The following is a 27980-nucleotide window of genomic DNA, read 5'->3' as shown; positions in this document are numbered from 1 at the left end:
ATTTGCTCGTCACAATGGCGTCCAGGCTTGACTCACATTGCAGTTTGTTGGGTGTCGTGGCTCTGCTATTCGCAGGAACTACGCAAGTGCTTGCTCAAACACATTATCTGGTCGTGGGTGGCGGTCCTGCTGGCTACGTGGTCGCGGAGCAACTATCACGGAATCCCCAAGTCAATGTCACTCTTCTTGAGGCGGGACCGGACCCTCAAAACAATGATAATATCAACAGTAAGCTACATACTTGATTATCAATCCTTGGATGATTGGCAGCCTTGCTAATACCGATGCAGCACCTGGCTATCTTATGAATGTCGCGGACTTCATGTTTCAGTACAATTCGCAGCCGGATGACAACCTCGGCGGCTTGACGCCAAACCTCTGGCAGGGGCGGGCGTTGGGTGGTGGCTCAGCCGTGAATGCGATGGGATACTGCCGTGGTTCAGCTTCAGTCTTCGACGAATGGGCAGCCATCTCTGGTAATCCAGGTCTTGCGTGGAGCTCTATTCTAGACGACTACAGAGCCACCACTCATTACACTCAACAGCCGGCTAACTATGAGGAACCCATTGACAATATGAGCGTTTTCGGTGATGGTCCAGTGGAGTTGAGCCGCCAAAGCGGTCTGGCTGGTACAGAGCTTCCTTTTGCACACGCCTGGCAGAACCAGGCCAATCTTTCCATGATGGACGCCCAAAACGGCCAGGGAATCGGGGTTTATCTGGGCCTGCAATCTATTCGGGTCAGCAACCGCACCCGATCTTATCCGCCGAGCACGTATGGCATGCAAATGGCCGACCGCCCGAATGCGCGAGTCCTTGCGAACCATTGGGTACAGAGCATCGGATTCTCAAACACGAGGGCGACCAGTGTAAAATTCACAAACATGCTGACGGGTATGGAAGATACTATGACTGCGGACGAGATTGTTCTCGCAGCAGGCGCCGTCAACAGCCCCAAGCTGCTCTTGCAGTCTGGTGTAGGACCGGCCGAAACCCTCGAAAACCTTGACATCCCTGTAGTGGCCGACATCCCCGGCATTGGCGCTCAGATTTGGGATCACCATTATTCTTATATCCAGTGGCAAGTGACTGATGACGTTATGACGAATTGGAGATGGCAAAGCGACGCGACACTCACTGCTGAGGTGGAGAGACAGTACCAAGCGAACTACTCCGGGCCATTAGGCTGGAATCTTGCAGCCCCATCCTACGCCGCACTACGTCTTCCCGATGAAGCGCTTGCAGGTGTCAATAGTAGCTTCTATCAACAGCTCGACGCGGACAGACCACATGCTCTCTTTCAGTGTGGCGCGTACGCGTTCAATGCATCATTGGCGCCGAACTCAAATGTTAGCATGGCATCGACGTGGGCGTCTTTGATGCAGCCTGAGGCCGCCGGGTACTTGACTATCAACTCATCCGACTATCGCGATCCTCCGCTGATCTACAGTAATTACTACGGATCTCCGGCTGATAAAGCAGCCATCTTGTATGCATACAAGATGATGCGCTCTGTGCTTACGTCTGATCAGGAGTTTTCAGATAAGGTGGTCATGGAGGTCTTCCCGGGCTCGAATTCAACGTCCGACGACCAGCTTTGGCGGGCCATTCAGAGGAGTGCTTCTTCGTTTCATCATGCTGTAGGGACTGTGCCACTGGGCAGGGTCGTCGACACCAACTGGCGCATAAAGGGACTGGACGGCATCCGGGTAGTAGATTCCAGCGCCATACCGACGTTGCCCACGTGCCATCCCATGTCCCATGTGTACGCTGTGGCTCACCGAGCTGCGATGGACATCATGCATGCGGACGGGATGTGAAGCAATATGGAAAAGGGCATACATTTAACAGCACTAGCCAGTAAGACGGGTCGTGGTATTTCTCCCCTTCAAATGATCAGCGAATAGAAATTTAGGATTTTAACTTGACTTTGTGTATATGCGATAACAGATCAATACAAACTCGTTTACATCAATGCAACTGTGGGGATTTCAATTTAAGGATGTTCTGACATCCCAATTCATCATGCAGTAATTTGAACGTCCGGAGACAAATCGAATGAAGCCCTAGTACGTGTCTTGGGCCTCTTAGTGCCATGTTACGCATCTGCAAATATTTAATGTTCAGTGGACCAAGGACCCACGGTCGTTGTTACTTGAAACGTGTGGCGATGTGTCAATACCGACAGCTCCTGATCCGGTCTTGCGCAGTTCGTGATGACGTCCATGTGCAGAGCATTTCAGATGATCGACGGAAAATGGAACGGTGTATCAAGGCCGGACTCGGATATTGATCTGTCCAGACGCTGCAGAATATTTGCGCGCGCGCTCGCTAGAGGGGAGCTGTACCTGTGCGTTACTCTGACCAGGGGAAATACCTTCTTTGTGACGAACCAGGGGTTTCTCTGGAGTGACGGCGTCCTTGAAGTCGAGTCAGGGAAACGCCGCCGCAATCAAGACGGCCTATAAGCCGTCTGTGCCAACGAAGTTGAACTGGGAATGCACATTTGTCGGAGCGGAGTTGAGCAGAATCTCGGAGTTAGTATTGTTTTGGGTCCGATTCGCTTCCGATCCACCGCGAACAAAGTGATCGCGATCATGGATACCTACACTTTGACAAACACACTTACACGCACCTTGCTCTTTGCACGTCTGCTTCTATTAACCCTGCGCACTACTAGGCTTCGATTCCTAGGCAGTAGAGGACAAGTTGACCATGCATTCCGACTTCTGTGGCACTGCGATTCACGTGGCCCAAAATTCCCGAAGCCTGCAATCTGTAGCCTCTTAGTCTACTGAACTTAATTCTCTCCATTCCTCCGAGATGTACAGCTGATACCCGATGTCACGACAACAAGCTGTTCTGATTTCTCAAATCCTTCAGGGCTCATTATATCAATTTTGTCCGTTGACAGGTTTCAATTGTTTCCAAACTTTATCGTAGTGCCTCTTGAGAAAGAATATCTCTATTAGGGTCATGCTGGGCGTAATTTGTACTACAGGAGGAGTCATTCAATATTGAACAACCACGGATTCGCTCAACAGGTTGACTTGGTAACACAAAAAAGGTTTATTCTGACCTCGAGTCAAATAAAATCAGACTTTGACAGATCCTTTCACACCAATACGAGAAATGATCAATGAGGTGGCACCCAATGAAGAGTTGCTCAAGTGTGCTCTTCTCGGAACCCGCAAGGTTTCAATCCTGAAAAGGCGTTCCTCTTTTGCTCACGAAGATTTCATCCCAAAGTGTATATTTTGCGCGACATGAAGAACTACGAAAAAGACATCTTTGTAAGCTATAAAGTCTAGCCTCATCAAGCTGAGTGGTTGATTTAGGTTGAAATTTCAGCATTAAAGGCTCTATTTCTCGTGTTCGGGCTTGTTTGCTATAAGGCACTTACTCAAGTACAAGTTTATATAATTAGAAGAATGTCCAAGCTGCTCAAGAAGATCCCTGAGCACTCGCCATTTCAATTAGATAATGTACTATGCCATAAGTCTCATTAATAGCCTCGCTACGAGAATTCAGGTGTTTCTTCCGATGTAGTGCACCGGGCTGATTCTGAAACTCTGTTAAGTACCGTGCAGTGCCGTCGGGTCGGGCATCGTAATTTCATCGATGTCCGAGTCGGAGCATCTGCCTTTATTGATTAACGGAACGGCATTTGGACATCTATTCTTATAAAATGACACTTCAGTCACTACTTCAATCTTCATTGCATGCTAATTAAATCATCCTCCAGCTAATAATGAAAATGGAAACCCCGCCAGTTACTGAATCGGTCGTCTTGGACAACCCAGCTGGAAAATTGCTATGTTTGACCATACTGGGATACAGAAAACCCGGCATGACGGAAGGAGAGTACCGCCACCACATGACTAAGATTTCAGCGCCCATGACACAGGATCTGATGGTGAAATATGGGATTGTCAGATGGACTCAGGTAGGTCAATGACAAGGAAATCACGGTCTTCTCGCAGCATCGTCAGGACCAATGCGACGGAGGTTCTTGGGCTAACTCCACCGTCTGTCAAGGTTCACAATCAGAGCTCGACACGCGCTCTGATGAGCGAAATTGTCGACCCCCAGATGGTCAACACTGCAGACTTTGACTGCTTCAGCCAGGTCGTGTTCAAAGACATCGAGGATTATAAGAGCTTCAAAAAAGATCCGTATTACAAGAAACATCTCTATGGTGACCACGTCCATTTTGCAGATACGCAGAGGAGCCAGTAAGCTCATGCTTTCACCTAGGCACATTTCCCAAGAGGCTAACTTAGAAGGATGACAATCGGGTGGATTGAGCAATTCATAGACGAAGGGAAGATTGTCGACGGGTTCCCGCAGACGGTGCAGAAGAAACGTCGATGCTCAGAAAACTCTGTTCATGAAAACCCCGAACCGGCAGAGGACTGTCCTTTGGAGTCCGAATCGAAGCGTCGGAGAGCGAGCAAGGATTAGTCAGACTCGGTGTCCGTAACTGAATCTATCATGTGTTGGTTGTATTTAATGCATGTTTGATCTCACTGAATCGTCTCTTTGCATCTGTTGGACCACCTTGAAAGCTCTGGGCAATTGACCGTCTTCGACTAGACACTTAAGCCACTTAGATCAAATCATCGAGCCCGGAAGTCCGCTCTCTGTTGTTTATAAGTGACCACAGCGCCTCGTTCGTGTTTTAATCCCCCTCGATCCTTCGTCATGGAGTCCAAACAAGATGCTCTTGCCGGAGTAAGGACCACTGCTCTGATTGCAGGGTCTTTTCTATCAGGTACGCAATGGTGCTCCCAAATCTTACCTATCATAACAAGGTCCTTATCTGCAGTCCAGGATGCATGATGAGTATCAGCGCCGTCGCTGTCCCAGTCTTTCTCGACACCACTCCGGAGCCAGCACTCTTGTTCCAACAGTGGGCTCGCACATACCACTATGGTCATCAGATCCTCCCGGCAATCTCCGTAGCCACGTGTTCTCTTTATGCCTATTTGGCTATGAAAAGGCGAGCCGCTCAGAAGTCCTGGCTTACCTATGCTTATGCTGCCATCGTGACCGTGATCATGGTGCCATTCACCTGGATCGTTATGGTTCCTACAAATAATCTACTGTTTAGACTAATGGCGGAGAGCAAGACACAGCCTCTCATTTCGAGTCTGCCGGCCGGCAGGGAACTCGTTCTCAAGTGGAGCTTGATGCACGCCACGAGGTCCCTGACTCCCCTGGCCGGAGCAATCATTGGAGCTACAGCCACCACTTAAGGCGATGTGTCAGGGCACTTGGACATGGCAGAGCAATTCCAGCCACTATTTCACTCTGTGGTTCAAACCGCTATTTGGTTCGCAAGGCGGCCCGGGAACGAACTTTTATTATCTTTGCCAAGTCGGACTTACTCCAGACTTGATTTTGCAGCTCTACGACAGAGCTCGGACGACATCTGGGTCTTATGATCTCATGTTACCTTAGTGTCATGGGTTGCGCAGGTACTCTGACGACGAGATTGGACGTAATCATACCACCTCTATAACAAAAGGCTTAGAGCAGGGACACAAGTAGCAATTCATTCTAAAATTTCATCCCACATTACCAGAGAAGGAAAATCTAAGAAAGCTATGGATGACGTGATTAGCGAACTTTGTTATAGCCCGGGTGCGAGGCTTTGGCGGCCAGACCATGAAACTGTTGTTAATGGAGATGTAGTCTCATACCTCATACCTTACTCTCATTATTCCCACAGAAAAAAGGAGATGAACAGCTTGTCATTGATACATTCATCTCATATATACAATCAATCCTTTATCGTATCAGTGCGTAAGTCGCTTGGTATTTCGGTGCTAAGAGAGATGAGTATCCTATCAGGGGATTGCATGTTATGGCCTTGCAATCCAAGACCCAGAGGCCTTCCATTCTCTGAGCTACGAAAGTAGACAGCTCATGTGCGATCTTATTATCCAGCCTTCACTGCGCATTTCAAGCCACACTTCACCACTGAGCGAGGCAACATGCAGCAGACTAGTTTAGTTACAATTGATATTAATTAGACTTAGGCTTATTGCGTCTAACTTTCATGCCCTATTTCGCAGCATACTCACTATCTCCGTAAATAGAGTACGCAAACCCTTGCGAAGATCTGCTTCAAGCTGATTGAGCATGGCTGGCGAGAATGGAACCCACACATGCGAGTCACTCTTATGTGTGGAGCTGTCCACATCAGATAGAAGCTGTCCCATACTAGATCGGACTGAATCGGCCTTCAGGCGGTGGGAAAGTTGATTGACCAATCTTTGAACACAGTGTAGCTCGCTAAGAATCAACTGACCGGCTATTCGTCCATGGTCCTCTCCCATGTCATCCATAGTCCCGCCTACCGAGTGTCTCCGCTCCGGTGGCTGCTCGCTGCTATGACTGTCCCGCGCGATGGCCGAGTACCAATTTATGACCTTGAAGACTATCAGGGTCATGATAGTAAGTAAATATGCATCCTGGGAGCATTGACAACTGAGTATGTTGTTGACGGCCTCAATAGTCTGCTTGTTCTTGGAGATTATAGCTTCTAGATTGGAGTGATTGGGAACAAAGCTATTGTTGTTCTCCGTGGGACTCAGGGTCGGAGAACGAGAACAGTTGGCAGAAAGATTTGCGAAAAGCTGCTTCAGCAGTGCAATGGCCTGAAGCAGACAACCTTCAGAGCAAGGCGAGGCCCTGTTTACAGGGGATGACCCTGCAGACGTCGACGATGCTGCCACTGTCTCGCTACCCTGAGTGGTCTTCTCCTCTGCTCGGTCAAGTGCGAAATTTCCGAGCCCTGAGAACGGATCGTCCAGACCGAGACGGAGATCCACGGATTCTGGTTCGCTGCTCGGCACAAAATCGATCTTGCCGGAATGGTCAATGCCATAATCGTTCTTGTCCATTGCAAGTTCAAAGTGCGCCGGTCCGAATTGGTCATATTCCATTTTGTCAAGCCCAGGGAAAGAGCTCATGTGTGACCCGAAGAATTCCGGCGCACTAAGGGCGGTCATTGGAGACATATCCGAAGGCTCTGCACATGAAGAGCTGAGCTGGGTGTTCAGATCCAGGGGCGATGGTGTAGTCCACTTGGTGCTATATTCAGTAGACCCATCAGGATATGACGTTGTAGGTGTTGACCAGACAGGACTGAATATGAAGTTTGATGATGGTACCTTGGGCTCGCTGTGCCGCTGCTTCACCCGGCCAGCTCTTTTGGTGACTAGGTATTCGCACTTGAGGTGGCGTGTCGCGCACCGCTCGCAAGTTGGCTTTTTGCGACTGCACTTGACTTTGGAAGCTGAACATGCCTGGCAACTGTCCCGAAGTTTTGGTGCCGTTCGAGTCATGGTTCTTGCCGGAGAGCGAGTTGGGCTTCGATCTGGCCTCATCTCTGCAGGATCTAATGTGACTGCTATGGTGCGGCCTCAGCCTTCTTATGACTTAAAGCCGGTGCCATTGGAGGACGAGACACAATAGGTGGATGAATCTCATCCTTTAATCACAAATGATACATAGATCTTGATTCTCCAAGCGCCATGGTTCCTGTTCGTCTGTTAAAAGACTCCAGGGCTGTTGCCACACGCCCGATGCTCTGAAGTGCTCCGAACTCCGCTTACGTCTGATGTTGTGCGATGGAAAATGAAAAATGGCCGAAACGGAGAATAGTATTTACCATCCCTCGGTCTGCTTTTCTTCAATGAGGCCAAATGCATGGCTTAAGGTCGTAGCGCGCGCTGACGTGTAACTGACAATAGGCCTTGCATCGATGGTTGTATGGAGGTGCATGATCCCGAGCTCTTCAGTACTGCATAATGCCATACCCTGCGGTGTATGGTGTATCTCCGGGGCCCGTTCCTGTTCTCAAAAAGCTTGATTCAAGGATAGGATCGGCAAATTTGGTTTCAAATATCCTCAAAGCAATGGACTCGTGCATGCACAGACACCCTTTTCGGTAGCATTTTCCCCTAACATGAAATCATTACGATGGGCCTCGGTCTAAGACGGTTCACCATTACTTGCCCTACAACCACCAGAATACCGCAGTGACCGAAGCTGGCATAGATCTGTGCTTCATTTATGTCCGCGTCCCATAAAATGTTAGGCTGCATGCCGGGATCAAATTATGGTGACCAACGGATCGACGCCACTGCGATATCTTCACAATTAGGCATCTGATGCCAAGACAGCGTTGACGAAATGTCGGGACCGATACATCTCGAGGGATACAACACACAATTAGCCGCAATTGTTCAGAGCTTACTTGCTTTACGTGAACATAGTTACAATGATGGCGCAGGCGCAGGGCCCACGGGACCTTGGCTGCAGAACAGCTCGCCTTGGAGCACTCAACACGATCCCGCCGAGGCCCACCGTCTACGAGAGTCTCTGCTAGCTCATCTTTCGCAGCTTCAGACCTTACTTTTCCTCGACGAACCCAGCGTATTTCTACAGTCCTTGGCCAAGAAGGTATGTGACTCTCGAGCTCCTTTGGGCCCTAAACAGTCTCATTACCCTACATGACAGACCGTCACTGACTCAAGAATAATCACCACAAAATAGACACAACTTTTGGCCTGCCTCGGGTGGCTCGCGGAGTTCCAGATACTTGCTTGCATACCCAGAGAAGGCAGTGTAGCTACCAGAGACATATGCGAGCTGGTTTCTGTGCCAGAGAGCCAATTACTGCTCGTGGTACAGACAATGGCCACCGTCCGATTCCTGCAGATGCCTGAACCGGGACGCGTTGCCCATACCGCGTTATCTGCAGCATTTGTCACCAAACCTAGTCTGCTAGATGCCGCTCTCTTCATGACTGAAGTTGGGGCGCCGGCTGCTTTCCACATGGCTGATGCAACGAAAAGAGCTAGCGATGGCGAGGCAGTATCTGCATATAGCCTCGCTAGTCCAGCATTTACATCTTTTGCTAATGATTGCAAAGAGCGCCCTCGTCTGCAGCGCCAGTGGCTCGCTCATCTTCGCTACACGGTATGCGAAGATGAGGCAAGCGTCTTGGACGTAGTCATGCAGCTCGACTGGTCTCAATTGAGGGATACCTCTGTGATTATGTTTGAAGTAAGTGGAGTTCTGTGAGACTATACACGCTTTGACTGACAGCGATGCGTGATAGGCAGGATCAGCATCGAGCATGACCGTAATGGCGTTGGCCGATTTATATCCAGCTCTAGATTTCACTGTCCAGGTCTCCGAGCCTCCAGAAAATCGAAGGGGTTCCATTGCAAATCATGGCTATCAGCAGAGCTCTCATCCCCGCGTGAGTATCCAGCATCGCCCCTGCGGGACGTGTCAGACGGCGCTCAACGGCGCTATGTACATTCTCTCATTTCCCGCCACGTCGCCCCTGCTACCACGTGTAGAGCTTGGTCCTTGCATACTCGCCGAGCTACAATTACACTTGACAGTTTTGGCTAGTTCACAGGCGAGGTTGATCCTTGTCGTTCGGAACGTCAGGCTCGTATCGGCCGAGGAGACGTGTCTGACCAAAGACATGAATTTGGAGTTGGAGAGCCGCGCTCGTCTGCGAGATTTGTCACGCTGGCAATTAGACAGCGATCGCGATATGGACATAAATGAGCTCCTTGAGATTGTTGATCAGGTATGGGACAGCAATGGGAGCCTTGCGGTTGTGAGCCGGAAGTCATCGCAGGATGGGTCAGCCGTCGCATTAGAGTTACAGTATCAACCCTTCGCGGAAAGGAACCAGCTCAGTCTACAATTCTGACACTCTGAGGGAGAGTTGCTGAGATATATGCCAATCATCTGTCCAAATTGGTCGAATGAGCAACTCGATGTCTTCCTTATTATGGTCAATTGACGCATACGCGCGAACGCTGCAGACCGACTTCAAGACCAACGCCGAGGGGATGTTATGGCGCATAAGTTGCAACTGCCAGGTGGCGGAAGTTCTTGTAGATTCAAGCCATTTCGAATAAATTTGTCAGGTCACAGAACTCAACGCTACTCATGTAGACAGAACCGCTTCGACTGATGCAAGCTGGCATTTTTGAGGTGGAAAGGTCAAAACATAAATCGTTTCAGTAGATAGCGAGTTTCGGTGGTCTTTTTGGTGTCCCTCACAACTCTGTGAGTATCGAAGGCCATGTCATGATTTTCAACTCCGTAATTTATAGAATCATCACCATTCATATAGAGTCCACCCGCACCATTTTCGTGGACGTCAGCACGGTTCCACGCGTAAAGAAGACTTACATTTACTGTCCAAATGGCTAGGAGAACTGAAATTGTCAGATGCTTGGACTATATTTCTCATCCTAGGCAGCCGTTCTAAAATAAGAAAAAGGTTTCAAAATAAGCTAGGAGTTTGTTTTCCCGCTCGATCTGCTAGGTATTTTATATTCTTCGAGCGGATCCTGACGGTAGTCCAAAGCACATTTATTAAGTTTTGTAACAAAGCGTGCTTAGAACCCCCGTGCCTGGTGGGTTATCGGAGATGCATGAAAATTGCAAGTCCGATTCGCCACCCTATCCACTCTTATCACTCTATCTCGGGCCGAAGCCAGTGTACATACTCCGCGGTGATAGTACCCCTTCAGTATGAGCCGCAATAGCAGACATATGGTGATGGACTTAGATTATCGGTTCTGCGGTTGTTCGCTGCGCATTAGGCATGATTTTCATCAGCCTCGACCTAAAGGATGTGCTTGGCTGATGCACATGAGGTCAGCAATATATTTTGTCGATATCCGGTGCGAACAGACCTTTTGAACCCCGAGGTAGGCCAATACACAGCCTCAGTATCGACGTCCGAATTTACCGATGGCATGATCTCAGAATTAGGATCGCTTTTGCCTGATATTCTGCTGATGGCCACTCTTGTTCACTGAGCCAATGTTTCTCTCCTCTCCCTGTACGCCTGCATCATGTTGATGGTACCACGATACTTTAGTTACCCCAGCATCTGGCATGGTGATGTCGGGTATGTCAGAGTTCCACTGCCTACATACGACCGTCGAGGCAGTCGAAGAAAAGTGGAACCGACGGCTACGAGGGCTACATGGCTTTCTGCGCTCTTCGCAGATTTTGGCGAGGTGGATCTGGCATTAAGGGACTTCTCTGACGACGAAGACAAAAAGGACGTGGAGGAGTTGGAAACGACCAGCCTCGTGAGGAGTGAGCACGGAGACGAGCCAGAATGGGTCACCGGTTTCAGACTCTTCACCTTGATGACGGCAACCAGCATAGTCATGTTTCTAGCCCTCCTTGACAGCTCGATTATTGGAACGGTATGTCGATCTCGACTTCTGCTTAGCGTCGTGGGACTAGACTGACATGGACGCAAACGACAGGCAACTCCAGTCATCACAGCGCAATTCCATTCCTTGGCGGACATGGGATGGTATGAGTCTGCTTATCAACTTGCCAGGTAGGTTCTCGACCACGTCTCCTCGGACAAGCCGACTTTTGTTGAAATTTGTGTTGATAAATCTCTAGTGCTGTGTGCCAACCGTTGACAGGGCAAATGTATGCCTCGATGAATAAAAAGGTATGCACGAATCATGTCTATCTCGTGTATCAACCAAAGAAGAAGGCTGACTTGTGAAACTACTCACAGTGGGTATATATGATGTTCTTCGCAATTTTCGAGGTCGGCTCTCTGGTTTGTGCTGTTTCAAGAAACTCGATTACTCTCATCATTGGGCGCGTGATAGCTGGCGCAGGTGTTTCTGGATTGCAGAACGGCAGCTTAACGATTGTTGCCTGCTCGACACCTCCTCATCTGCGGGGCTGTAAGTATACCTGACCCGTGAGAACATGCTCGTGGAAAGTAGTGATTGCTGATAATAGGTTTGTCGCAGCTTTGAATGGTGCTCTGGTGGGACGTAAGTTACCTTATGCATTCGGTCGCTCCTTCAATCGACTCCGAAATCTACGCTTTCACTGCGAATTCCGCTGACGTTCTCTAGTCAGTCAATTTGGAACCGTCTTGGGTCCTCTCCTTGGAGGCGTCTTTACAACTCTCGTTTCTTGGCGATGGTGTACGTATCAACAATGACTTCCTTCTCATTCTGCTCGCGCTTTTCTTTTACTCACATAGAACACGTCAATGCAGGCTTCTACATCAATCTTCCGTTGGGCGCACCGGTTGTGGCCATCTTGTTGTTCATGCGTCTGCCAGATCCCGAATCCACAGCCGACGGGGGTTTAAGGGGATTGCTTACCTCCTTCAGATTTCTAGCTCAAACAGTCGATTATCTAGGCCTACTCCTGATCGCCGCGTTTGCCATTCTGCTCCTGCTTCCACTCCAATGGGGTGGTAACTCTTATGCATGGAATAGTTCCGTCATCATTGGAATGCTTTGCGGCGCCGTCGTTTCTCTGGCCATTTTCATCGTATGGGAACGCTACATGGGCGAACGCGCCATGATTCCGTTCAGTGTGATCGGCCAGACAGTTGTCTGGTGCAGTTGCGTCTTTTTTGCATCTTTGCTCGCTGCAATCGTATTTCGAACATTCTATTTGCCGATCTTCTTCCAGTCAGTTCAGGGTGATTCGGCTCTCATGAGTGGTGTCAAGATGCTGCCGAGCATCGTTGCACAAATAAGTGCGACGATGGCCTCGGGCGTGCTAGGTAAGTCAAATACATGACTCATCTTGTATTTGGGCCAGAAGATGATATAGCGCAAAGAAAGTATTGACAGCTATTAGTGGATAGAGTGGGTTACTATCTGCCCTTTGCTATTGCAAGTCTCGTGTTCTCGGCGGTCGGTACCGGCCTTGTTTCCACATTTGCAGTAGACACTACGACCGACAGGTGGGTTGGATATCAGATTTTACTCGGTTTTGGCACTGGTTTGGGAATACAAATGGTGAGTACTACTTAAGGAGTAGAATCTTAGCTTGGCAAGCTTGCAGAAACTGACAACGGTAATGTCATTGCTGCAGCCGATTCTCGCGATTCAAAATACTCTAGGAGCCACTGACATAGCCGTTGGCATGTCAACGCTCATTTTCGCCCAGAACATGATTACTTCTGTTTTGAACTCGGTTGCAAGTACAGTTTTCAACAGTGGCTTGCGAACCCAGATCCCTCGCTATGCTCCCTCTATCGACCCAGAGACAGTCATAGAGGCCGGAGCCTCAAGGATAAGAGACGTGGTTCCGGCAAGTGAGCTGAGGCACGTCTTGATGGGATATGTCAGAGCGGTTGATCAGGTATATTACATTACCTTGGCATCCTTCGGATTGTCCTGCGCAGTTGTCTGGGGCTTGGGATGGAGAGACATCCGGGGCAATCCACGAGGGAGCGCGATGGTCGCAATATAAATTATGGAATGAGGATTTCCAATGCCTTCGATATAATCTTTCCTATTGTTCAAATGTGTAAGCATCTCTTGGAGTTTATAGTGATCTTAGTGGAATAGAGTTCAAAGTTTGGATCCGACTAGTTGCTCATTATGCTACTTACTCTGTGTCAGATAGCCAAGGCTAAAAGTTGTTACTGGCTATGACTACGTCGTTAGAAGAGAACAGAATATTCTCACTCTCTGGTGGAGATTTAAACCCGGTTAATAATGAAGAACCCTAGCCATGATTCTCCAAATGACAATACTACTTTATAAAAGGCTAGCAGATGTAGTCTAGCGCAGCATACCTGGAAAGCTGTGCTCACAATTATTGGACCCATTCCATTAACCATAATAAAACAGAGGATCTTTTATTGTGAATTCTTTATCAAATTCGCAAAATTGATGATTACAACTATCGATATAAGCTCCTATGATTTCTCCTCTATAATATTTAAAATAACTTCCGTTGGATCATTATTGAATCCCAAATAAAGTCCATGATGCAGAGTTCTATATTTAAAGTTGGAAGCTAAATGCTACCGGTTAAGGAGCTAATGGTGACGAAAATTGAACTTGTTCTAATTACTTGTGATCTATCATTTCTCTAACGGCCTTTTCAACATCGTTTTTGACAACTTTATGCGTGGCGTTGACAGGAAACTCTTTCAATCCAACCTGTGCAAGCGATGCAACGCCCAAAAGTGCGTATTCTCTTCCCAAGCATTGTTTCACATGGTGTACAATATCCTCTGCGGCAAACCCCTCTAGGCTGCGAAGCACCGCAAATGGCTCATATCCATAGATTTGGCTGGATACAGCGACGACGCTGGCCTTTTGTAGATTCTATCAGACTCGAATTCGAATGAGAGGGCGGGATTGTTTTCGGACTCACCTGTGCACCTGTAAGCTTCTCAATACAGCTCTCAACCACCGCAGGTATTATGGCAAACCCTGCACGATGGATTGCGTGCTTGCTTCGGCCCAAGACGTAAAATAGTCCGTCTGCATTCATGAGAGCCATATCACCCGTCTTCATCCAATGGCGGCCCTGTTTATCCTGGTAAAACACCTGGTTATCATGTTCGTCGCCCCCAACATATCCTCGAATGAGGCTGGGTGAACAGACCAGCATTTCACCAGGCTGCCCGTAAGGCGCAGCGGCGCCTCTTTTAGAATCCCAGATCAGGACGCGCGCCCCCCGAGACACGACACCTACAGGGCTTATAGTGTCGGCAAAGAAAGGAACCTTGTCGATGGGACGGTCGTTGAAGGGCCAGGTGAATACCCCTGCTCCCTCACTCATCCCATGGTTGACAAGTACCTCCGCCCGTGGAAACAGAGTCGAGCATTTCACCAGAACCTCCCGGGTGACGGCATCGCCACCTACCTGGATCGTCCGCACGTGATCCCAGTCTCCTGGTTTTGCTCCTCGGGACAAGAATGATTCTTCAATGGTATGGACCAGTGCTGGTGAAAGAGCCACAAAAGTCACTTTATGGTACAGAATAGCGTCAACTGTGTGATCGAGTGAGAAGCTGGATCCGGTCGGCATTACAAGAGCACCGCCAGCCTGCCATGTGAGCAGTGTGTGGAGCAGTGCAATGGCCTTTGAGTTATGCGCCTGCTGTAGAACAAGGGTAGAGTTGTCCTTGTTGATAAGCCATGATTGTGACTCGAGTGCGTGCGTCTGGGATGCCACACTTAAAGGACATCCTTTAGGACGACCAGCTGATGTACCAGATGTAAACATGATGGAATTTATGCGGCTTGGATCATCGCATTTCGCCTTCTTCAGAAGCTCCTGGTCGCCAGAGACTTTGTGTATCGCACCGCGGTCCATGATCTTGCGCAAAGAGTTCCAATGACTGGGTATGTGTATTTTCTCCTCGTGTTCGAGATAGACTCCAAGCTCGATGCTGAATCCTAGTTGATTGGCAGCATGCTCAACTGCCTTTATGTGACGTGAACTGGGAACGACCACCGCTGTGGGCTTCAAGATCTCCAAATAGCTTTGTAGTTCGTCCCCTTTGCCAGGTTCAAGCACGGCGGGATCGACAGCTGAGTGTGTCAGCCTTGCAATGGCGCCTGCCCACATCAACGACGCGTATTCACCGCTGTTATGAAGCATGCATAACAAATTCGCGCCGGATTGGGCTCCAAGGCCAATCAGGCCCTTCGCAAGCTTAAGCCCCGCAACATGAAGCTGCATGTACGTAAGTGTCAGAGAGCCCGTCACGTCACCGTAGCCGACGGCACCGCATTTGATGCCGTCGACTCCAGGATCGGAACCTATGTATTGATCAAAATGACCGTAAGGCTGGTGCATACATATGACAGCAGGATGGTGAGGCTTCTTCAAAAGGCCACGCTCGATGTGCTCAAAGACAGATTGTTGACGATTGGCCAAGAAGCCGCCATCAATGTCCGCAATCTGTTTGTGGCCCCTCATTTTCGTTCTGGTCGCTTTCGTTCCTTCCACCATGATGAGTCTGGGAAGTCCTTGAAAAGGAGCGCGGCTTGGACGAGCAACGCAACTTTGTGACTTGGAGGAAAGGCCTGGACTTAAGGGCGCGTGCGGATCGGCTGTTTCCTCTTTAATTTCACCTCAAATTCTCGATGATTCTTTCAACTATAAGTCCTCAGCTCTCTTCACGTTCGTTTTGCAGCCTTGGGTGGGATGCGGTGCAACAAACCAAGTGAACTTGTTGGTTAAAGCAGGAAGAGGGAGACGACAGGTGCCAAAGACCGTTGTGTATTACCATACTACGTCCCCTGCCGCGATACTCCGGAATGAAGCCCATTTTCTTGTAATCGAAGGTTCATTTACTTGCACATGTATCCCGTCATTATTGCACTATGACTGTGGATTTCGGATACTGGGCTCTTGGGACGGTGCGGCAAAGCATCGTTGTCCGATGTGTGCGACCGAGCCCCAGAAACCGAGTGTTTCGCTTCATTCATCTCAGCATTAACAGTACGTTGACCGAAATTTGCACGCATTACTCCCGGATCGTCGGAAATCGTGATGCAAGTCTGTTTCCGCAATGATTTACTCTTGTGGAATGCCGATGACTAGCCCCAGACTTTGGAACTGTGAATAAACTTTGGCAGCCTTGATTTAAAGTTTGCCTGATTAAACAGAATTCCCCGAACCCCGGTCGGTGCAATTGGGGCTTTGTGACTGCCTTGGATTCGAGCCACCTGACCCCCGGAAAACTTCATAGGGATATACCTTGTAAAATTAGAAATATCCATGGGCTTCCCAATAGTAGCGCCACTCAATTTTGAGGTACTTGAGATATCAGATTAAGTTGACATATGAGAGTAGACTCGCACGAAAGAGCTTACATTGTTCACAATGCCATCGGCGCAACTCTGGTGCTCGCATGGCTTCACCAAATCCTGAGGCTACAATAAGGATAGCATTACTACTCCTAGGTTGGTTCGACTTTTGAAGTGCTAAACAAGACTATCTTGCGCCTGCCATACGGGCCTGGTTCACCTTGGCCTTTGCGGAAGGAGATATTGCATGGAAAAAGTGTGATGGAATAGCATAGCCTAGCGTGAGGGAACTCGCTACTGTGAAATTTGGACCTCAACACGATGACATTGTGGAAGCGAGACAGATAGAAACAGGGGAATTGTCACGAGGCAGATTCTCGACTGGAGCTCGCTCAGATCGCTGGGCCAAATTCGTACAGCGATTATTGTAGAACCTATATGGTATGCCATTGTGGCGAGTAAAACGATCGCTTTTGCTTGACAATGATGCTCTGAGATGTGGATAAAAATTTTGGCCAAATTCATTTGGTTTGGGCATCAGTGCTTGCATTGGAGCCAAAAGATGCGAGAAAAGGGGACTATGCTTTTTCATATTGAAATGGACTGTTTCTTACCATTTCACAGTTACTTAAGGCTCAATTCGGAACAATGTGTTAGCCAGACTTGGTGCTTCTTAGTAATTTAATCAGCACCACTGTGAATATGAGGGCGTTGCTTCATGGTCAGCCTTTCCGACACTTTTAACGCCACATCACGCATTGTGCCATTTCTCGACCCAATTGATTATTTCATGTCTAATTTGATCCAGGACCATAAAATTCATAGCCACACTGTCCAGTTTGAGCGTCGTTGGGCTTGAAAGGTGGATGCAAGGAACAACATTTAGCTTCTGTTGGTAACACTTCTCACGGGGCGTAGTGGTCTAGATTATTGCAAAAGGACCTTCAACCACGCCTCTTGGGACTCAAAGTTCAAACCATTTCAGAGTACACAGAAGAATTGCTGCCTATTCCTGGCAAAAGTCTGGCGACAAGTGTGGCCTCAGCGAGAATGAGTGGAATGCTCAAAAAGCACAAAACAACTAATTGCTTGGTCGGGTTCACTCAAACAACATTTTTCCCTCTTGCAAGACCAAAACCCCTCATATTATCTGCTCCGAAAACCTTGGGGATTTATGCGCTATTTTTGGATCACTGTTTTTGTTCGCGTACGTTTAAATCTAAGTCTGAATCAATTTCCAAGCTTACAACACTAAAGCTCAGGACGGACCACAAGGAATCTAGTCTAAAAGATGATCGATTTCGAAGAAAGAGAGAGTACAGAGATATAAAAGACAAAGAAATATACGGAAAACTGTCTATGTGACTAACTGTAATTCTCCACCAGCCAGCCGCGCAAATCACCAATAGTTGGGTACTCCAGAAACAATCCACCACTGACCTGCACTCCCAGCTCATCACGAAACTTCTCAGCGATAACCAGACTCATCAGACTGTCGACACCTAGGCTCGCAAAACTCGCCTCGTTGACAAGGTCTGCTTCATCTATCGCCGTCTCATCGGCGATGAGTCTCATGGCCTTGTCAGCAAGGTCACTGCCCTCGCCAGCATCGGCTTCAGCATTCGCGGCAAGGGGTGCGGGGATTTTCTGTGCAGAAGGCTCTATGGGAGTAGCTGGCTCAGTCATTTCGCTCTTTTCGATACTGGGCGTCCACATTGGCTCCAGTGGTGTAGATGCGCCTGAAGATGTACTCCAAGCCGCCTGCGCTGGCTCCGGCGCTCCCTTGCTTTTCACAGGCTCTGTCGCCGCCTTGGGCTTAGGAGCAGGCAAAGGCTTGGCTGGCGCAGCCGCTTTGGAAGCGGTCTTAGCCTGGTCGGCGTCAGGTGGCGAGAAGAAACGGTTGAGAAGGACTCGTGGATATTTTCGGAACGTGATTCCTCCGACCATGCCAACGATGGCATCATTCTGCAAGATATACACATCACCCATGAAGACTGAAGGATCCTCCGCTGTAGGTATCATCTTCACGTAGGACCTATATTTGGCACCAGCCTCGAACTTGGTGGCAAAGCGCATGGATTTCCAGCCTGGAGTAACACAGAAGTTGTTCTGAGTATCCATAGCATCAGAGCAATTCATGATGAAACCTGCCAGATGGGCGACACTGTCGATGTACTGCGGTGGTATCGTCCAGGACCCGGCTTTCTCATGTGACAGGGTCACTTCGGCGAATGCCTCGAGCTCGTGAAGAACAACTGACTGCATGCCACGGTATTTGGAGGCATAGTCGACAAGGTTGTTGGCAAAAAGGCGATATGCCATATTGTGCGAGAAACGCGTTGCCTCGCCCCGGACAGACATCTGCTCCAAAGCCTCGATTCTGCTCTGAATCAGATGTGTCATCGGGCTCCAAGAATCGAGCCATGCTTTGGCCTGACCAAAGCGCAGCTCAGCGCTTGCAAATGGATCCTCGACATCTCCCGTAGGTGTGACATTGTACCATTTGAGCTGTGCAACGCCTGAATCGATGTCGGTGATCTCGGCGGACACGCGGACAAGCTGTGGTGTTTTGATGTACTTTTGTGACACAAGGCCCTTGAGAACATTCAATCCACGCACATCCATGTCAACCTTTCCTGCATCGGGCCTGATCTTTTTGTAGAGATAGTCGCCAAGGGTGTACGCAATATCAGCGTGGATGGACTGATGCTGTGTTAGCTGATTCAACGCGAGTCGACTAAACTAATCAAAGGCTTACCGAAGTGACAACACCACACCCATTCATACTATGGCCATGTGCAGCATCAAAGAAATCTTTCTGCATCAAATCTGACTGCATCACAACTTTTCCTGAGTCGGCATAAATGCTCTCTTCCAAGATCTGGTGGACAGAAGAGGTTCTGAGACTCGACTCAGGCAACGGCGCAGTGAGCGCCTGGTTCTGAGTCTTATCAGCACCAACATAAAATGTGTTTCCCTTTGTCAGACACCAGTCTCCCTTGTACTGCATCCAGTAATTCTTGTCATTCCAAGCGTAGGTTGGCAAGTCTAGCAGACGAAGTTTGTTCTCAAATGGGCCGTGGAATTCGTTCCAATTGACCTCGACTCCGGCTGAATGCAATGCAGACATTGTTTCCGCGAGAGTTGTCCAGTTGCTCTGACCTCTTCGAATAGACGGTACTGCAACAGTAGTGGATGGAATATTGGCCTTGACAAAGCCCATGCAGACCGGGTGTGGTCCTATCTCAATCCATGCCATCGAGTCCTCGATCATACCCTGCTTCTGAGCAGTATCAAGAGCTCCAACGAAGTCCACAGTTTCGCGGGTTGCGCGCCGCACGTAGTTGGCATTCAGGGTCTTGCTATCGCAAACGACTTTAGACAGAAGTGACGAGACAAAGGGAATCTGGGGCTCCTTGAAGTCGACAGATGTCTTTGCAATGGCCTCAAACTCGTCCAGAATTGCGTCTGTCTGTGCTGAGTGGAACGCGAAAGCCACCTCAAGGACCTGGCATCGATGGCCGTTGTCCTTCAGAACCTTCTCCAGTGAATCGATCTCTCCACATGGCCCGCTCAGCACGACTTGCTTTGGCCCGTTGATGCAAGCAACTTCGTAGGGTGCACCGCCAGCGCTCTTTTCGATCTCATCCAGTGTGGCTGTCACAGCCATCATTTTGTGACTTCCAATGTGGCACTTCTTCTCAAGGAGTTGGGCCCTCTTTCCAACTAGATAAATGGCATCGCTCGCTGATAGAACTCCAGCGACGTGCATCGCTGCGTATTCTCCTAGGCTGTGCCCAATGACCACGCTGGGTTGGATTCCCAGCAAGTTCCAATACCTGGCAAGTGCGATCTCGATGCTCACCAAAGCCAGCTGCGTTACGACGGGGCTGTGAGCGTGATCTTGTGGGAAGCTCCCGTCCACTGCTGGTATGAATGATGGGAATCCTTGTGACTGCGCAAGAGAGTCGAGGTTCTGAATTTGAGACCGGAAGAACGGACAGTCGTGATAAAGCTCCAAGTTCATTGATCGATAAGATGCGCCTTGGCCAGTGAAAGCAAATGCAATCGGGTTTGAACCAGGTGCGGCGATTGGCTTCTGTGAATCAACAGCGGCCAGCTTCGACTCAAGATGCTTCTTGACCAGCGCTGTCTCTGTGGCACAGACCGTGACACGGTAGCTATGGTGATGCCGGCGAGCAGTTGTGGTGTACGAGAGACTGGCCAATGAAACATCAGGGTATGCATCCAAGTATGCGATGAGCTTCTTCAGGTTCCCTTCAAGCGACTTCTTGCTCTTGGCAGACACAGTAACAACGTGAGCAGCACGGGGATCGCTGAGCTCAGGCTCTGGTCTGACTGGAGGCTCTTCAATGGCGATGGACGTGTTTCCACCAGCGGCGCTGAAATTGTTGACAACTGCTATCCTCTTTTTGCCTGGGATACGAGGCCACGGGACTTGCTCGAACGGGATATGAACATTGCGTTTGCCAATGTCCTTGGGGAATTTAGGCGTGAGGCTGTTCTTGATACCAACGTGTCGTGGAATAAAGCCTTTCTGGAACATGAGTAACACCTTGATCAAGGCCGTTATGCCAGCTGCTGACTCGGAATGGCCAACATTAGACTTGACAGCGCCGATGTAGAGTGGTTGCTTGGGGCTGCGACGCCGAGCCGCACCGCCGATGGGAGCGAACACGTCCGTAACAGACTTGATTTCTTCCATATCGCCGGCTTGAGTTCCAGTGCCATGCATCTCTACAAAGCCAACATCAAGAGGGTCCACGCCGGCTCGATTCATGACCATCCGAGTGAGCTCTGATTGTGCCTCAGCGAGTGGATGAGTAATGGAAATGGCTTCCGCTGAGTGATTAGTAGCGGCGGACAGTATGACTCCCATGATATTATCGTTATCGGCCTCGGCATCTTCCAGCCTCTTCATAACAATAGACCCGACAGCGTCAGCTCTGCAGTAGCCATCTGCCTCAGAATCCCACGTCTTGCAAGCGTTAGGACCAGTTGTGAGGAAGTGGCCTTGACCCAGACCTGCAAAACCGTCACAGTTAGTCAAGACATTGACTCCGCCTGCAACAACTGTATCGCAATCCCCAGCCCAGAGAGATGTGCAAGCAGCCTATTCCACATAAGGTCAGTGACAATCCACTCAAGTAGAAATAATGCGACATTGATCAAGATGGAGGTACACACCTGAATTGTTGCCAAGCTTGAGGAGCAGGCAGTATCAATGCTGAAACTGGGCCCCCAGAAATTAAAGAAGTAGTTGATTCGGCCAGGCACAAAGGCTCGACATCCTCCTGGAATATAGTAAGTGGAGACTTCCTGGCCCTGATTAACTTCTCGATAATCATCGGCAGCCTGGCCATAAAACGTTCCCACACGGTGTGTATGAGTCGAAGCTGTACGATTTGGAACGTATCCAGCTCGTTCGAGAGCCTCATAAGCCGTGACCAAAGCGAGTCGTCCCTGTGGGTCAGTTTGCTGGGCTTCCTTCGGGGAAATATTGAAGAATGGCGCATCGAACAGACCAGGCTCGTCGATGAAACAGCCGTATTCGGTCGGAGTCTTGTTCATCGATTTTCCGGTGGGATCAAAGTGGGTTTCAAGATCAAATCGATCGGCTGGTATCCTTCGATGCACATCCAGTCCCTTTTCAAGAAGCTCCCAGAACTTCTCGGTGTTAGTCGCCCCACCGGGTAGTCTGCACGACATACCCACGATGGCGATTTTGGACTGTGCGGGACCTCGTGGCCCCTTGAAGTCGGCATCTGGGCTCCTGGAAACCCATTCATTCAGATTTTGAGGAGTAACCTCCAGACCAGGTACCCCTTTCAGAGCTGTCAAAAGGTCCTTGGTTGCCTGCGATTTGCCGAAGACCGCTACTTGAATAGCTGGGTCAGAGGACTCATCGATCTTCTCGACAATGCCATCGACGACCTTGTCCCATTGAATGGCTTGGGTGAGCAATTCAGAGACGATCGCTTCAAACAGTCCTGCTGCACTGTCGACCTTGTATGGCTCTCCAGTTGACGTTGAGAAAACAGGAACTCGAGGTTTCAGCCTAGAGTCAACTAGCTCCATTTGCTTTGTGCGGACTACGGTTCGCACATTGCTTTGGCCAAAGACATGTCCTGCATGGCAGAGACCACCATATACTGGCAAATTAATATATTGCCTATCCCGGAAGAAGTCGTGGTCACGGAACAGAACCTTGAGTCTTGATGGTGGTCCGCTGATAGTCACTGATGTTCTGCTGAGGGCACTAATGAAGATTTTGCCCGATTCCGGTATATGCTGCACGATTGGTCAGTATTCTAATGAGAAATCTATGTAAGAGCACAATGTGAACTTACCTCTTTCTGGCGATAAGCCTCTAGCTCTCGCTGAACATCGTCGGGCGAAATGCCGGGGATGACAGCGGCCCACGTATCGGGTGTCCCGCCAGACAGATCGCGGGGCTCAAGATTCTCCGAAACGCCATCCACATGAACGCCGAGTCGGAACGCAACTCTCACGACTTCCGCGGCAACCCAAGGGAGTTCCGCCAAGGTAGGAGCAATCGAAACAGCTGCAGTGGCCAAGAGTCCGGTGCCCAAACCGGTGAGATTGGTGTCGGCCGGATCTAGGGCAAATTCCTCTGGGTGGTCCTCGAAGTACCTAGATGTGTCTAAGCGCTCATTCTACGAAAAACTTCACATGAACCTTTGACGCATCATTACGTACCCTATGAGAATTGCGAGTTGGAGGACGCAGAGCAGAACGCCCTCTACTGAACCACAAAGTGGCCCTTTGCGAAGCTGAGGGTGGTCGGAGAAATCAAACACACTCTCAAAAGGAGGGAACAAGGCCCTCTGCGCAGAAGACAGGAGCCGCAACTCTTCTCGTACGGCAGAAGTTGCATTATCAATAAATCGTGCTAAGAGTGGATGTCCTCTGTCCTTGCTCCGAACAGCAAGTCCACGGTAGAGCTCCTGTAGATCTTCATTAGGAAACTGGTTGTCGAAGTATAGGAGCTTCATGTTGCAAAGTTCCTGAGTAGGACCAAGTCAGACAGGACTGTCGGATAGTGGTCTGCCTGATGTCTCGGAGGGAGGCTTGGACAAAATTCTCTAGGAAACTTGGTTGCGTGGGATACAGAGGAAGCCAACTCAATTGTTGAAAGAGGGATAGCCGTGAAGGTCTTCTCCCGCGAAAAATCCGAGGAAGCTTGCGTTATATCCTGAAGAAACAACAAGTGAAGCACGAAACGAACCTTTCATATGAGGATCAGAATTCGCGCGCCTACGTCTGATCAATCTACATAGGTATGTTCGGTAATCCCAACAGTACGGTAGGGTGTTATAGCACGGCCCCCTTGCACGGTCCTTTGCCTGAATATTCCCAGTGACTACCGGGCTTCATGACCCATTTACCGGAGTATACATATTTCATGCCTTGCACAAGTCGGAACGCGAACATGTCCGGTCCCCGATCAGTCAGTCCGGAGCATGCGGCCCCACATGCCTAATCCAGCAACGCACGCGCAAGTGACAGGTTGACTTTCATTCTCTGATGGGCTGAAACAAACAGCTACGTAGAATCGCAAATCACTAAATATACGACCCATGTATTCCATTTCAGAATACATTCCTTGCGGGGCCGGTGAGCAGCAAAGGAAAACGATCAGTGTTTGCTTGCTATTGCCGATGAGAAGCCAGGGAATGGGTGTCAACCACTAGCTCGTCATTGTCAAGAATATTCTTTGTGCACAAGTGAGAAATTTGTAGTTCAATTCAAGATTGTGCCCGCAAGACGGAATGTTCGCGCTTCAACGCAAAAAAGTAGCATGTAGTCCTCCCTATAGTAGTTCGGTGATGAGCTGAATCTCGGCAAAAGAATCTTTGAAGCAAAGCTTATTACTATACTCGAAAGTCTTCACATGTTCGCATTTTAGACGCTATCTTATTGTATCTTGAGAAAGCACAAGTTTCTTTATGGTGAATTCGTGCTGACACATTTCGGAAAATCAATCACTTTTGTGGAAACAATCATGGGCTTCCTGGAACCGGAAATCCTAAGCTTGCCACTCACTATAGAATCGAGCCGTACATATCTATGAACAGAGAATTTTCGTTTGTAGCATAATGAAATCCGGAAATCGGGGATCAAGATCCACGCCAGTGGGGAGGGCTAGGGGCTTACAAGTTAACAGAAGTTGCCCACCACCGAGCACAAGCCCGGCCGTCCTTGTCAAAGCGGATGGGTCTTACATGCAACCTACCGCACCGTTTCACCGAAAGAAAGAACTCCTTGATCGTATCTATTTAGTAGATTAAACCTTAATCTTCGTATGATGAGAAGGATGAACCTCAAGCTGGTGTCTACATTCAATAGGATGAGTCAGCCTTGTCCTTCGCTCGGAATGAATTTTAGATTCCCCGTGCTGTGTAATATTGAGTACTCCAAGAAGAGAAAAGCAAACGTTTGAATACGTCTCCTCCTCTGTGATTGGCTGTAAAATCATCGCACTATTGTCCATGAATCCATCTAGCGCCTTACATGCATGACTGTGAGCTTCTTCGCCACGTTTTGTGGATACATCCTTTGGCCTCTGTGCTGTACGGGGTGGCGTTCTATCAAAGCCCTGGCTTGAAACACAAGCCTTTATTGCTACTGTGATGAATACTATCACTCTGTAACCGGCGTAAAGTTGTCCCCTATTCAACCTGTGTGGTCTTGTGGCGACGTATGGTCTCGAGGATCCCAGGGCTTTTGCGGTGGCGCTTCGCAGATGGAGAACACCTATCGGCTTCCGAGCAACGCACAAAGGTCTTTGCAGATCTTGAGAGCCACACAATTATGGAGAACACTGCTGATTTTGTATGCATTGACGGGGCGATACAGTCCAAGTGTATCATGAGGGGCACCTCGCGGGCTTCCGAGCACGCCGATCACCATCCTCAATTGGACAAGGCTGTGAGCATTGTTCGGAATTGATTCTGGCTCTTTCGGGTTGTTTTGAGCCAATGAGACTGATCGAGCGACGCTATATCGGTGGTTGAGCTCGGAGTGGCGTGAAGTGATCCCCATCTGCGTTTCCATGTGCCCTGTTGTTCCCACGCAGAGCACGTACACAGTTCTATGTGCAAGCCAAGCTATGGTACAGAGACAAGCCCATCATACTCAAAGCGCCGAATGGTATTTAGAACCAACCGGATATGACAGCTCTAAGGTGAAAGGGCCGTTCTACATAAATACAGGCCACACCTCTCCATCTCTCTCTCATGCTCCATTCGTATCAATCACAGATCTCTACAACTATTTCGATATCACGAAACCAAAGAGAACGGTTTCACCTTTGGAACTTCCAAAATCTATTAGCCGTCCTCTTCCCAAGCTTCCTCAACTACTTCATTTCTAATCAAATATCATGTCTAAAATAGGAGAAGGCGGCTACCGCCAAATCAACAAATCTCTCAATATCTGTGCTTTTGAGGACTATCTTACCAGCCAGATGTCCAATCTTCCTTTCATTCCAGATGTAGAGCAAATCAGTCCACGTGTGATCCGGGTGCTTGGACAGAACCCGGGAAAGGTAAACTCCCCAACTATCTACTGGCCAAACGATACTTGAGCTTGGCTAACAGTACCAAATGACAGTTTACACTCCAAGGAACAAATACATACATCATAGGCACAGGGTCAGAAAGATTGATCGTTGATACGAGTCAAGGAATTCAAGGCTGGGCTGATTTGATCGAGTCCACTCTTTCTGAGATGGGTTTCTCCTTGTCGCATGTGCTCCTCACGCATTGGCACGGAGACCACAGCCTCGGCGTCCCACAACTAATCGAACTCTACCCCGACTTGGTGGACAGGATATACAAACACTCTCCCGACCGGGATCAGCAGCCCATTGTTAACGGTCAAATATTCCGCGTTGAGGGCGCCACAGTCCGTGCTTTACACACTCCGGGCCACTCCCATGACCATATGTGTTTCATCGTGGAGGAGGATAACGCCATGCTGACAGGAGATAACATCCTGGGTCACGGAAGTACGGCTGTTGAGGAGATGAGCACATACATGAAGACTTTAAGGAAAATGCAGGCTCAGAATTGCCAGATTGGGTATCCCGCGCATGGAACGGTGATCAAGGATTTGCCAACAAAGCTGACGGGAGAATTGGCGCAAAAGATTCGCCGAGAACGACAAGTACTGCGAGCTCTGGACCAGTCCAAGGCTCGGGACCTAATGGCGGGAAAGCACAAGCCACAAGGTCTCACCGTCACTGAGCTCGTCACGGCTATCCATGGCCGTGCTTTGGATGAGGAGGTCAGGAAACTGGCAGTGGAGCCCTTCATCGATGAAGTACTTCGAAAGCTTGCGGAAGATGGATCTGTGGCCTTCAAGTTGAAGGGAGGAAAGAAGAAGTGGACTACATTGTAAAGCGATTTCTAGTTCTTGATATGCAGCATAGGCTATTATACCAACGCCCTTTTTTCATTTATTGAACCGACCTGAGTGATGCCTTACGATTTCTACAACAGCACATAGCTTGCCTTGAATCTATCTCGAGAAATTTCATCTAGATTTGATAGGCAAACAAAGTTGGTTGGTTCAAAGTGGATGTTCTTGCACGCGGAATCTTTTACAGTCACGTACGTAAAACTCAGGTTTCCCAGACTACACGAGCTTGTGAAGTTAAACAGCGGTAATCAACATCGATGCATGTCTGAAGCATTTATATGGTAATTGTTCCTTCTGGTTTGAGTCCACAAAGACGTGTACAGAGCTTGCGGAAAGAATCGCACAATGTCATTACAGAGAGCCTCTAAAGCTCGTGGCAGCTAACAGTAATTATTACATTAGTGGTTAGTTGATGCCATGGACTTGAGCTGTGAAACACGGGGTTTAGCCCTCTTCTGCCAAAACCGGAGTGGACTTTAGTGATCTAGTCAATCATTTCAGACGAACCAACTGGAGGCAATTCCAATCACGGCTTCTGGCCTCCGTGAATCGACGCGGCAAATTTACCTGGCTACTCAAGTTACGCGGAAGCAACTGGGTACTCTCAATCAGACAGCACGATCTACATCACGCACAAGCATATTTGAAAAACACTTTCGGAGTTCAGTCGCTCAGAAAAGTTTCGAGCTAGCTTTCGGTGCTTGCGACTCTCGATATCCGAACGGAAGTCAAATAACATCGGCAGATGCATAACATGGTCAGTTGTCGTATTATGAAGCTAGCTTTTGTCGACTTTTGGTGCAAAACGGAAGCACATGCTTGGTTCCCAGCGAATTCTAGCTGTCCGAGCAAGTTCGGGTCGGTGTATTTATTCTGAACTCAACCGTGAGCCGGATGG

General features: G+C 49.0%; 6 protein-coding genes across 6 annotated transcripts; 4 read left to right on the top strand and 2 right to left on the bottom strand.

Annotated features, from left to right (window-relative positions):
• Positions 1-14: 14 nt before the first annotated feature.
• J7T55_014647 (uncharacterized protein) lies at positions 15-1819 on the top strand (the record flags this gene model as incomplete). Its single annotated transcript, XM_053134954.1, has 2 exons — positions 15-228; positions 291-1819. 2 exons carry the CDS (start codon positions 15-17, stop codon positions 1817-1819), a joined length of 1743 nt encoding a protein of 580 aa, XP_052987280.1.
• A 6473-nt stretch (positions 1820-8292) lies between these two features.
• On the top strand, positions 8293-9747 carry J7T55_014644 (uncharacterized protein; the record flags this gene model as incomplete). Its single annotated transcript, XM_053134952.1, has 3 exons — positions 8293-8389; positions 8680-9080; positions 9136-9747. 3 exons carry the CDS (start codon positions 8293-8295, stop codon positions 9745-9747), a joined length of 1110 nt encoding a protein of 369 aa, XP_052987279.1.
• A 1159-nt stretch (positions 9748-10906) lies between these two features.
• J7T55_014643 (uncharacterized protein) lies at positions 10907-13310 on the top strand (the record flags this gene model as incomplete). Its single annotated transcript, XM_053134951.1, has 8 exons — positions 10907-11269; positions 11333-11382; positions 11696-11773; positions 11832-11866; positions 11951-12022; positions 12097-12615; positions 12693-12853; positions 12930-13310. 8 exons carry the CDS (start codon positions 10907-10909, stop codon positions 13308-13310), a joined length of 1659 nt encoding a protein of 552 aa, XP_052987278.1.
• Positions 13311-13915: 605 nt separating this feature from the next.
• J7T55_014642 (uncharacterized protein) lies at positions 13916-15782 on the bottom strand (the record flags this gene model as incomplete). The annotated part of the gene is made up of 2 exons (XM_053134950.1): positions 13916-14164; positions 14226-15782. The coding sequence occupies 2 exons, from the start codon at positions 15780-15782 to the stop codon at positions 13916-13918; spliced, it is 1806 nt and encodes a 601-aa protein (XP_052987277.1).
• Positions 15783-17980: 2198 nt separating this feature from the next.
• J7T55_014641 (polyketide) lies at positions 17981-23652 on the bottom strand (the record flags this gene model as incomplete). The annotated part of the gene is made up of 5 exons (XM_053134949.1): positions 17981-19318; positions 19374-21661; positions 22039-22927; positions 22987-23290; positions 23357-23652. 5 exons carry the CDS (start codon positions 23650-23652, stop codon positions 17981-17983), a joined length of 5115 nt encoding a protein of 1704 aa, XP_052987276.1.
• A 2390-nt stretch (positions 23653-26042) lies between these two features.
• On the top strand, positions 26043-27061 carry J7T55_014640 (metallo-beta-lactamase domain; the record flags this gene model as incomplete). Its single annotated transcript, XM_053134948.1, has 2 exons — positions 26043-26207; positions 26273-27061. 2 exons carry the CDS (start codon positions 26043-26045, stop codon positions 27059-27061), a joined length of 954 nt encoding a protein of 317 aa, XP_052987275.1.
• Positions 27062-27980: the final 919 nt, after the last annotated feature.

This window comes from Diaporthe amygdali (genome assembly GCF_026229845.1).
Source record: "Diaporthe amygdali strain CAA958 chromosome Unknown NODE_50_length_292117_cov_63_955086, whole genome shotgun sequence".
In the NCBI taxonomy this organism is placed as follows: Eukaryota; Fungi; Ascomycota; class Sordariomycetes; order Diaporthales; family Diaporthaceae; genus Diaporthe; species Diaporthe amygdali.
This window is presented reverse-complemented; position numbering and strand designations above follow the sequence as displayed.